General features: G+C 36.3%; 1 protein-coding gene across 1 annotated transcript in view; it reads left to right on the top strand.

The window, feature by feature from the left end:
- Nucleotides 1–12,600, top strand: part of PPM1K (protein phosphatase, Mg2+/Mn2+ dependent 1K) — a 22,498-nt gene extending 9,898 nt beyond the window's left edge. The window contains exons 4-7 of the mRNA XM_026509753.4: nt 4,571–4,736; nt 5,099–5,243; nt 6,183–6,317; nt 8,866–12,600. Of these exons, the coding sequence (XP_026365538.1) occupies nt 4,571–4,736; nt 5,099–5,243; nt 6,183–6,317; nt 8,866–8,997 (578 nt within the window). The 3' untranslated portion in view covers nt 8,998–12,600. The remainder of the gene's footprint in view (nt 1–4,570; nt 4,737–5,098; nt 5,244–6,182; nt 6,318–8,865) is intronic.

The following is a 12,600-nucleotide window of genomic DNA, read 5'->3' as shown; positions in this document are numbered from 1 at the left end:
TTAAAAACATTTTTTTGTTTTGTTTTTTAGTAAGAACTGAAGCCGTATCGGTATTATAAGAGTGGATAATATTCTTTTTGGCAGAGCTCTAGGTAGGACCCAGGCTAGTTAAATAAAATTGTGAAGTAAGTACAGTATGCCCTTTCCAGGTTTTTTTTTAAACTTTTCTATCAGCACCAGTCCCATTTTCCCTCCTTGAACCCTTCTAGTGAGCAGCTTAAAGGTAGGGACCATGCTTATTCATTTTGAATCTCCAGCGCTCAGTACCCCATATAGAATCTGGAAGGCACTCAATAATTATTTGGACTGACCCGGTTTTTCATGCCCGTTCTTTCTCACCAACATTATTACAATTTATTCTTTGATTATCCTAGAGCCAATTAACCAAATTTTTAATATAATGTATGTGTTTTAATGAGTTATCACTCCTGAGTGTATTTGAATTTTAAGGAGGGGAAGCCTGAAAAGAGATTGATTAAACCATAGGAATGAATCAGCAATGGTAGAATTTGGGGTATATATGGGAGGGGTCCCCCTCAATTACACTATATTAGCTTTCTTGAGAGAAAGTGAAAAAAATAAAGTGAACATAAAACATTTTACTCTTTTCAAGAATTTAGTCCAAAGCTGTCACATCTGCAAGTGCTTCAAATTATCCTGTTAGCGTTTAAAATAGTTACTATTTCAGTTTAAAATGGGGGTGATTTGAGGAGAAGAAAATCAGAATGCCACTTACCAAAAATAGCAAGAATCTTGCCTTTATGAAATTGCTGGCTATTTTTACTGATTTTTTGTTGTCACATTTTGAAATCACCCTTATTTATGGAGCTAATTTCATCACCATCTTTAAATATTTCTAGATTTAATTCATGCCAGTCGTGTGTATTTTTACAATTAATGAAACCAGCCAGCAAATTCAAATGATATCCGATTACTCTCCTGTTTATGAACAAATCTCCCTTAAAACACATGGGGTGGTAGAAAACTGAGATTATATCCTTTACATTCTATAAACTCTTCCAAGTGTTTCTAGATTGCTTAAGGCTTGAAAGCAACAAAGCTCCCCAAGAGACAAATGGATCAAAAAGAGAAGACTTGCTCTGGTGTTCAGAGTGTGAGATGTTGGTGGCAGCATCGTGAGTCCCATGGGAAACATCCATGCTCTTCACATTACCTGATCTCTACGAAATAATCAGTGTTAGAAAGGCAGTGTTTTTGAGCACTCTTATTATACTGGGCATAGCCAAAAGAAAAAACAATAGAGACGACACTGAAGAGATACTTCTTGTGCTGTTACTGCTTCAGCTCATTACTTGGATTTTGGTGTTCATGAGTCCTACATGTCTGGAACACCTGTGTTTAATAAATATTGAAAACCGTATTGATTTATATGTATTATTGTTTACACAGTAAACAATAATTACCAGGGGGGTTATACTTCGAAAAGTACAGCTTTTATTCTTATGTTGCCATTCAAAAACTTGATCATTTTTCTTTTGATATGTTGACCTGCAACACCGGGGAAAGGAGAGAGCTGCAGAATACCCATGTTGTGCATTCCATAAATTTATAAACTTGCACTAAAGCCTTATTAGCCAGTATTTAAACAATTTAAATTAATCCGTCTACTAAAAAAATGCATTAAGCATCATTAAACAAATATGTTACTTCTTGTATCTGGTATAGGAGGTGCTTTAATTCCTTCTTGATATATATTTGAATCCCAGTAATTGGTGGTATACTGTAGTGCACATCTTCTCTAACTATGTACTGCTTATCAGATACAAATTATTCACTGCTGTATCCATGAATTTTCCCACTCGTTGTTGGGACAATTCTGATATTGGTACCAAACAAATTGACAGTGCCTTTTTTTTTCTCAGCTCTGCAGAGGTACTGTTTTACTTCTCAGGACTAACTGTTAAAGTGTGTGTGAGTGGTGTGCCTGTGTGTGTGTGTGTCTGTGTGTGTGTGTGAGAGAGAGCATGAGTGTATAGATGCATGTCTGTGGTATACCGCATGTATGTTTTGTATGCCTGCATTTGGACATAGTTTTCCCAACTGTGGGAAGCTGTGAAACTAAGAAGTTTTACTCTGAGGTGAAAAAACAGATTCAACTACAAAATACCATCAACTTGGGCAAACTGAGTCTTGAATTCATTGATATGGCACCTCCTGGAATATTATGTAATATGTTAGTGAAATTTTCACCAAAATAAAAAACCTTCCCCTTATTTTGCTGCTCTTTCTCTGCCCTCCTCTGTGTTGCAGGTTTGTAATGTTTGAGCACAATTCCTGGGTGAATTTCCTATTTGCCTCTGTGCGTGTTATTTGTGGCAGAGAACTGTGCCCGGTCAGCAGCTCTAGACCTGGAGCCCGTGGACACTATATGCTGGGCTTCAGTGGAAAGAGAGATCTGCTTAATTTTGTCCCAGGTGAAGGAGTCCAGCGGTTCCTAGCCTGGACTACTGGAAGGTTCCCACATCCTCTTTGTCCCATTAGTTGAGATGACTTGCAGTAGGAAATGTCCAGTGAGTGTTAAGACCTTATTGAAAGATGTCTTAGTTTTATAGTTTTTGTTGTTAGGGCAAAAAGTGAGAATTTATATTTCCATGTTAAATGTTAAATGAAATAAATGCTTATTTGATATTTATTTCTTAGATGCTTAGCAAACCAGAATCAACAGTTAGTTTTGAAAACTTTCCCATAAATCCTGGGATTTTGGAACTGTGAAGTTGGGTTGGGTAAAACTCAGGCTCTTTTAAATTCCTGGGTGGCCGAGGTGACCATGAATGACAATAGAATCCTAAACAGAGAAACCTGAAAGCAGTTATAAAATTTTAACTCTTTTGATGAAGCTAATTAAAACCACTTTTTAAAAAAGCTGCTGCTGACCATTTAAGCAAAGGAGAGGAATACTAAGTTCCCTGGACAGGTGGCATCTGAGTGAATGCCTGTGCTCTCTTGCCTGGGGCTTCCCATCATTGGAAAAGATGATAGTGGTTAAACGGTGAACGTTCCATCATATAACGTTTTGGGGAACTCAAAAGTTAACTTTTGTAATATGAACATCCCTGGTATTTATGCTAAAACATTTACGTTATACAATGACAAATATGTAATATGTTTTAGCATTGCTGAGATACTACCTTGCACAACAGTTCCAAAATCAAAAGATCAATGGGAAGATAGTGCAACTGTAAATGCTATTTCTCAATAAATTAGATTCAGCATGGATATAAAAGATTAAGTAGGGTTTATTAATGTTTTTTTTTCATTTTACGTTTCTGATTAAAGCAGGCATTTTAATATACCAATTGGAAAATATATTTTTATATCTATCTCTATCTGTCCAAAATGTATTACTGATGAAATTTTTTAGTGTCTTTTTGGAAAAAAAAATTGGAAAGATTGAGCCTCAATCAGTCAAATCAGTAGCACTTCATTTTTCCTAAATCTACCTTTGAAGAAGAAATCATCTTTGGATGATCACCTGAATATTTAATTTAGGTGCTTTAAAGAATTTCCCATGTTACTGAAGACAATACCTGCTTTAAATAAGTTATCTTTTTCAGTTTCTTCCAATTTGCTTTACTTTTTAGCCCTTAATTTCACAGTATTCCCACTTTTGGCAAGGCTCAATGCACCTTCAAAATTTTTAACAAGTAGTAAAGAACTTAGGGCAGACGCAGTTTGAATAAATCAAAGAAAGATGCAAAAATGCAGTTTGGATTGGAAGAAGGAAACAGTAGCAACGTCAAGCCAAGTAATATTTAATTTTGTTATTGGTCAGAAAAAATTAAATGTGAACTACATTAAGCATTTGGGAAACTAGAATGAACTTCATTCTCCACCCTCCATATTTTCCTAATATAACGATGGCTGTAACTTTGTTTCATGTCCGGGGAGGACAAAGATAAATAGAAAAGAATGTGAACCTTTAACCATTTTGGGATTTTTTTTGGTGAACATTTGTAAAATTAAAACAAATGTAGAAGGAAAGAATATAAAATATAGCACTTGAAGAGCAAATGATATGCCCTTGGCATTCTTGCTTAGCTTATTAACTGATAATACTGTCACAGGATAGGAGTTAAGAAATGGAAGAGAAAGCATTCTGAAGGCATAGAAATTTTAGAAAAGTCAGCTTGCCTGAATGAGCTCAGTAGACCTTAAAGTCATCCTGCGGTTTTAGCTAATCTAATTAAAATGTTATACTTTTAATACTGATGCCTGATATCAGTACACACAAGGGTGTCATATTATAAGTTCAAGTCAGCTCTAGTTTATATGAATAAAGGCCGTGTGGAGACAGTGATTCACTTTTTACCAAATTAGGTTAGCAACTTTTTCTATTTGCATGGAGCCTTGTTACTGAATTAAATAACTTCTTTCTCTGCATGCTCTTACTTACATAGTTCATTTGCATTTTATTTGCATAGCTCTAGTTAGATTAGAATGATATATTTCAGCCTTAGTTTAACATGCCTGTGTTTTATTTTGTAATAAAAATTCCATATCCAATCATTTGACTGTCACTGACTTATACTCTTTTTCATAATGTTTGCAGCAACCCTTCTGACCTCTGGGACTACTGCAACAGTAGCCCTGGTGAGAGATGGTATTGAACTGATTGTAGCCAGTGTTGGGGATAGCCGGGCTATTTTGTGTAGAAAAGGAAAACCCATGAAGCTGACCATTGACCATACTCCAGAAAGAAAAGATGAAAAAGAAAGGTACCACCTCCACTGATCATTCTATGAGGATGCAGTTTACATATTTCAAGTTAGAAATGAAACCTTGCATTTTATTTTTATTTGTTTTTTTTAAAGATTTTATGTATTTGAGAAGGAGAGAGAGCATGAGCAGGGGGGAGGGGCAGAGGGAGAGGGAGAAGCAGACTCTCTACTGAACAGGGAGTCCGACTTGTGGCTTGATCCCAGGACCCCAAGATCATGACCTAAGCCGAAGACAGAAGCTTAACAGACCGAGCCACCCAGGCACCCTGAAACCTTGCATTTTAAACTGATTTCTTCTTAAGTTTAACCATGCCTTCATTTCCTGGGTATCATGTCATAGTCTTTTTTTCTTGGACCAGGATCAAGAAATGTGGTGGTTTTGTAGCTTGGAATAGTTTGGGACAGCCTCATGTGAATGGCAGACTTGCAATGACAAGGAGTCTTGGAGATTTGGATCTTAAAACCAGTGGTGTGATAGCAGAACCAGAAACAAAGAGGATTAAGGTAACAATCTGCAACAGTTGATTCCCATGCAAGGAATGAAGGCAGGATTGTTTCCAGCTACAGGCTTTCTTAGAAGCCTTAACTGAAGCCAGTATGACTTTTAAAAGGAGTAGTTTATGGAAGGATAGATGAACTTTTCAGATAAAATAAGATACTGGCCTACTGTAGGGTGAAGTGCTTGGTTTTTACTCTACCCTGCGCTGGAATTAGCCTGGTAGAATGGCTCTACCGTCCTTTCTTACTGACACCTATCATCCAGTGTCACTACCTCTCGGAATCTGACCTTCACTTCCCTTTTGCACCACCTCCCTTTCTCGGACATCTTTTGCATGCTACCAGTCAGTGCCCCAGTGACACTGCAGTTCCCTCAACACACACCCCGTTGTGAGCTGACACTTCCCTCTTGCAAGTGCCCGTACCTAGTACTATATCACAGAGGCTCCCAACGATGGCAGCAGGGGATTGTTCATTGAATGATTTCTAGTCTCATAGCTATCCCACTTATATTCATTGTGTCTAACAAATACTTACGTAGTGTTTACTATGCGCCAGGCTTTGTCCAGAATGGCTACTACCACCCCATTTTACAGAGAAAACAAATCTAGAGCATAGGCGAACTTACCTATGTTTGCCTAGCCAAAAAGCAGAGGCAGATTGCAAACCCAGGAAGCCTGGCTCCAGAGACCGTGCTCTCCACCATTACCACATGCTTGCCTCTCAGCGTTTGGCTGTCTAGCTTCTTTCTTTGTGCTATTACCAAGTACATGTTGGGTTTGTCCTTGGTGGTTGATGCTAAATGTTGCTAATTTTGCCCAATATATCGGCCTTCCATTATCGCTGTTAAGCTTTTAAACACAGATGACCACTCAGCAAACATAAAATCTTTGAATTTTAAAGATTATTCGAAGGCTGAGTCTATGTATTTGGTTCTGATTGCAGCTGCATCATGCCGATGACAGCTTCCTGGTCCTCACTACGGATGGAATTAACTTCATGGTGAATAGTCAAGAGATCTGTGACTTTGTCAATCAGTGCCATGATCCCAATGAAGCAGCCCATGCTGTGATTGAGCAGGTGACACGGCAGATCTTCTGCTAGAAAAGTCTAGCAGAATTTGGGGTGAGGTGGGGGTGGGGTGGGGGTGGGGTGGGGCAGAGAAAAGAACAACCCAGATGCAGGTCTTAGTACAGCCCAGAAAGTTTACTACAGGCTTGAGATTTCTTTGAAATCTTATGTTTTGGCTTCGTATTACAAGGAATTTTACACTTGATTCCATAATATTTCCATTTAAAAATTTTTTACAGTTCTCCCAAGCAGTTCAGTAAAACTTGTGTGCCAGAGAACGTGCTATGTTTATTTTTTGGATTTGTACACATCTTGATATGATAGTAGTAGCAATAATAAATTACAATAATAGTTAATAGTAATATCACTTACTATGTGTCAGACACTCTTCTGTTCACATATATTTAACTCATGTAATCATCACAGTAACCTTCTGAGGTTAGAGATAGTATTATCCCTTTCCACAGATAAGGAAAACCGAGGCAGAGAGGCTGAGAAGTTAAGTAACTTATTCAAGATGACAAAACTATTAACTTGCAGAACTGGGCTTCAAACCCAGACAGCCAAGCTCCTGGATTCAACCATAAACCGTTAAACTGGACTGCTCCAAGTAAATATCCAGTGTAGGAACACTATAGGGTAGTCAACGTCTGGTTTTTTAGAATGGATGTGTGAAAAAAAACAAACAAATTCAGAAAGGTGTATGGATAGGTTATATGTGAGTGTGTCAATCAGAGCTAAATTTAGGAATACCCAGTGATACCCAGTAAAGAAAATGTAAAATTTCCATGTGTTGTTTAATATTGTATTTGGATAGATAGCTCTTTGAAGTTATAGCCATCACTGATCATTAGAGTCATGCTTTAATTTTTTAAAAAGATTTTATTTATTTATTTGTCAGAGAGAGAATGTGAGCAGGGGGAGTGGCAGGCAGAGGGAGAAGCAGGCTCCCTGCTGAGCAAGGAGCCTGATGCAGGACTTGATCCCAGATCCGCAGGACGCTGGGATCAATGACCTGAGCGAAAGGCAGCTGCTTACCGACTGAGTCACCCAGGCGTCCCGAATCATGCTTTAATTTCATAGCTATTTTTGCCTTTCCCAATTTTTACCTTTGCCACTGGGAAGGCAAATTTAGCCCAAACTTTTAAGTGCTAATATTTGTAATAAAGACATAAGACCTCACTTAAAAAGCATTATTTGCTTGAAAATAGGTGGGCAAGCATGAATTATTCTCTTGGTTACTGTGTGTGTTCATGAGGTTACAGAAATGGGCCCAATCCCGTGGGTGATCACTTCTTTCCCAACTTCACCTACCTCTTGGAGATATGTGTGTTCTCATTCACACGAGCAAAGATATTTTAATGACTGCATGGCATTCTGCTATATTTGTGTACAGTAATTCATTTACTAGTTCCCCTAATCAGCAAATTTAGTTTATGTTCAGTTTTCCATATTATAGAGCAGGGGAGCACTGTATAAACATTTTCGTATCTACTTGTGCTTATCTATTTCCTTCATATATTATTTTCTTAGGTAAAGCTCTTAGAAAATTGCTAGGTGAAAGGATACACTGTATTCTAAAACTTTTAATAAATCGCCCTCCAGAAATGCTATTCCAATTTATCCTTTCCTTAGCATGTTTATAAATTTCTGTTTCTCCAAATGCTTATCATAGTTTTTGCCAATTTGATAAGTAGAAAAGTCAAATTGTAGTGTTTTAAATTTGCATCTTTTTTCATTGTTGGTGGAACTAACCATCTGCACAGGTTCATTAGCAGTTGTATTTCTTGTCTGTGTATAGTGTTCTTCCATTATTTTATAGGCATGTTTGTCTTTTTCAGGGTTATTGTAACAACTTCCTATATGTTAAGTATATTAGTACTTTGATGTTGCAAACTTTTCTGTTTTGGTCTTTCGACTTGTTTGTAAAACTTTTTTATATTTTGATGCTTTTTATATCAGATATTTTTATCAACCCTTTCCCTCACAGTTTTGGCCTCAGGCTTTAATTCTTTTGAAATACATTTGCTGTTAAATATAACCCCAAGCACTTCTTAAAATGATGACTATGTCATTTGCTATTTGAATTAGTTCCTAAAATTGACTTACAGTTCTCCTACTATAGGAAATTTAGTTTATGCCACTTTTCCATTTTGTAGGGAGCATAATATTGTCATTATATCTTATACATTCATTTCCTTAGGTTATTACTTTTTACCTTGTATTAGTCCCTATGCTGAATGTTTTGTTTTCTTCTTTAAGAGCTGCACATCTTGTGTCTTAGTCCACTGGTATTTCTGTTGCCAAAATTGCTACATGGCATATAGTTAATATGGTCGGTTTTTTTCGGGGGGGGGGGGTCATCTGTTATTCTACGTACAATCTAATAAACTGTGTGAACCTGATACATGGTGAATGAGTCACAAACCGCTGTGAAGTTACTGGTTTAGTAACTGTATTTTGAATGAAATTATAGCCTTCCAGAGGAACGATGATGTTTCTTCATACAGACTCTGATCTGGCGTGTTTTTTTCTTCCTTCCTGCTAAACCTTGCAGGCAATACAGTATGGTAGTGAAGATAACAGTACTGCGGTAGTAGTGCCTTTTGGTGCCTGGGGAAAATACAAGAACTCTGAAATCAACTTCTCATTCAGCAGAAGCTTTGCCTCCAGTGGACGATGGGCCTGATTGTTTGCTGGGACTTCTGTGAAGTGGTTTTTCACTGAGTATGTCAAGAAACTTACTAGATCAAACAAGTCAGCTGTGTCGGGGTGACTCTGTGACTCACTAGATCAGTACACAAGTCAGTGTAAACGTTCTAGCCATTTACATCGTAGTGTTTCATAAATATCTGTCATATTTATGTTCAGCTGTACATACTCAGTATAAATATGTGTGTAATTCAGCTATTGTGAGTTTCAAAGTTGAGTGAACAAATGAAAAGTGGTTTTGACGCACTTGCTGAGTGTTAAATTTCTAATTTTCTAAAACTCTTAGGCAGCTATGAGTTTCTTTTGATCAGTTGTGTTCTTTATTCATTTGGACAGATTCTTGCCTTAGAGTTCTGCAACACTAGTAGGCATTTGACAGCTCTGCAATGTGTTAGCTGCAAGTGTTTATTTTTAATAGTTCTACCAAGGAGTAAGTGTGAAAACTGAGTTCTGTGTGACTATATTTTGTATCCTGGACCACTTACTGGTAAACTTCACAGTGCAAAAGACATTAATTTACAGACTATGGCACTGCTAAAGCGTGCGTGTATTTACGACAGTGCACTTTCATATTTCAGCTGTGCCCCTTGGTCTCCATTCTTCTTTTTCTGTAGCTAAGAATGCTATATAGTTACACAGACTACTCCTTTAAATCAGAGAAGTATGTACAGGCTGAGGCTTTTGGTCAAAGCTATATGAACTGAAATACTGACAGTATCAAGTACTTTGTATAAAGTTTCCATTTGTTATCTCTAACTCTGTGTTTTGTGTTTTGTATATAGTATGTTTATGTCACTTTTTGTATAGAGTAAGCAAGTTGGATAATGTGTCAGTAAAAATGATACCACATCGACTGACAATGCTATAGACATAATGTGAGGTTTATGTCTCCTTTTCACTTATTTCTATGATTCATAACAAAGAATAAATCTAAAACATTAAAGCATTCTATATTTCAGCTTGCTGATGTAATTTAGGAATGTAAAACTATACTTCCTTACATCTGCATGTAAGTTTGCTGTTAAAATGTGAATCTCTACATCATGTTTGGAATTACATCTGCAGTTTATTTTGGCAGACAATGTAAATTTGTTATATGTGTGAGTGTATGTACATATGTAAATGTTGGAATAATAGAGAATTAAAGGGAACAATCTTGCATAGCTCCTTCACCAGTTAGCTTTAAATTATTGATATGTTTATCCTCAAGGACTCTTGACAAACGGAAGACAGTTTTATAGTGGAGAACCAGTGGTATTGGCAGGTGAGGAAATGAATTTAAAATGGCTGTAGGAGATATTTTGTGGTGGGTAAATGATGTGGAAAACAGAAGCAGACTAGCATGTTGAAGCTACATTGCTATATGGTAATTTGCAAATAAAATACTAGGATGTGAGGAAAATACTAAGTGTTAAGAATGATGTGGAGTTTTGTTGTAGAAACAAGCAAAAAAAGAAACCAAGAAGATAAAGATGGTGGAGTGTATGCCTTCTACTCTCAGTTTTTGTGGTCGACTTGTTTTCTGTTTTTATGTTTTATTTAAAGGTTTGTTAGAAAGAAGATGGCCCAAAATAAATATTCACATCTTCTCACCTTTGGGAATGGAAGAAAATAAATCTTGAGTTTTCCTGCATATATTAATCAGGAATTTTCCTTTGACAAGAAGAAGGTGACAAAGAAGTATTTCAATTTTTTTTCCCCAAGGAAGCTTAGTGAAAGTAAAAAACATTACAGGAAAGAAAATAGTCTCCTGTTCCTTGTCTGGGAAGTGAAGAACGAAAGGTAGGCTAAGAAAGCTGGAACACTTTCTTGTTCTATCTGAGTTAGGTCCCAGAACCTAAATATAGAAGCTTCACTTGGGAAAATGGAGAATTTCCAAACTAACAAGCAAACAAAAACTCTAAAGCACAAAACGACATTCTGAAAATGAAGGTTTCATTTTTGATCTGAATTCTTCACATGACTATTCCTCTCTTTTACTTTAAAAACTAAGGGCGGGAGTGATGTTGTCAAGCTCAAAAGTCACTGATGCACTGAGGCGAGTGCCAGGTTTAACAAAGAGGAATTTGTAGGGTTGTCTAGGCCTTGGTTTGGGGTAGACTGTGCTCTGCTTTGCCTGAAAAGCTTTTAAAACTCAAAAATCAGTCAACTTTGACTAAAGCACAAACACATACTGGTGTTTGTTTTTTAAGCTGCAATGTTGAAGTATAATTTGTAGGTTACTGTAATCCACAAAAGATAAGAAGCCTACAAGGAATTATGCAAATAGTAGTGAAGAAAGGACTGCTCTAAATACAGTTTTTTAGTTATAACTGTGAATTTACCATGTGGCTATTACCATGTGGGTGTAGGTATAGTGTAGAGTATATATTAATGTAATTAAACCTAAATCCATTATAATTTACACTTGCCCTTCATTTATATGTAGAATATAAATCATCTTTATCAAACGTGTTGCCAAACTATTTGCCAACATTGATTTGGCAAAATATTCTTAAAATAAATCATTGTGATTTTTCACAAGTATAAGTTCTTAAGTACCTAATATATTCAAAAGTAAATGCTGTCCTTCTCTCCATCAACTGTTTATTTGTTGTAGATTTTTGTGTTTAAGTGCTTCAAAGTCTTATGCATTTTTTTCTGAAAAAAAAAAAGAGTTTGTTTTGAAGGGAACAGTTTTGAATCTCTGTACTCTATGATGTGAACTTCTCTCAAGTTCCTAAATTAAAAAGAAATTATTTGCTTTGAAGAATTATTCGTACATTGTCTGAATAGAAATTATTTTTTCAAAGTGGAATTTGATTTTCTTTTTTTTTTTTTTAACGAATCCTGTTAGAGAATGTTTTAGGTCTATGCTAACTCTTCAATATCAGACAGGACATTTAGTTTCCTTTCTAAGAATGGACAAGGATTTAATTTCATGGTAATATGATAGTAAGAAAATGCTTCAAGGCAGGAGAAGGCATGGTTAAAGTTTAGCATCAAACAGTTAAATACAAACATGGATTTGTATTTAGCACTTCAGTTCACATACTCTTTCTGCAGAAAGTGATATAAAATTTTGGTTGGATTACGTTTTATTGTACTTATTAGATTCACTTATCTGGATGACTTACGCAGAAGTAAAATGTCATGTCTTTGCAAGCCAAATTCTGATGACCTGCCTGTTGCTTTTGGTATCTGGAATGAGATCCATGGATTCTGGTGGCTCCCACTGGTTGTTAGGTGGCTGAAATGGTCCACTGATGGTCAAATGAGTGTTCTGGGCTGTGAAACCATGGAATTCTTCCACCTCCAAGAATGACTCATCTGCCGTTGGATTTCAGTACAAAATTTAGTACCTTAATGTGTCCTAAATTAATTTAGTCTGCTGAAGTGCTCCTGTGTACATTGTTTTACAATTTAACCAAAGTGCTACTTGTGTGTACTTTGTAATTTTTCCTAGTGAGTTGATATAATTGCTGCTTTGACCATTGTTTTAAATGTATGTATTAGAGTAATTGTGATCAGACTAAAATCATATATCTCAGTGTTCAAAATACCATTTTAATAAAGTACATCCATTAAGCGCTTTTAAAAA

This window comes from Ursus arctos, unplaced genomic scaffold (assembly GCF_023065955.2).
Source record: "Ursus arctos isolate Adak ecotype North America unplaced genomic scaffold, UrsArc2.0 scaffold_9, whole genome shotgun sequence".
Lineage (NCBI taxonomy): Eukaryota > Metazoa > Chordata > Mammalia > Carnivora > Ursidae > Ursus > Ursus arctos.
Note: the sequence above shows the minus strand (reverse complement) of the source record. Positions and strands in the feature narration are given on the sequence as shown.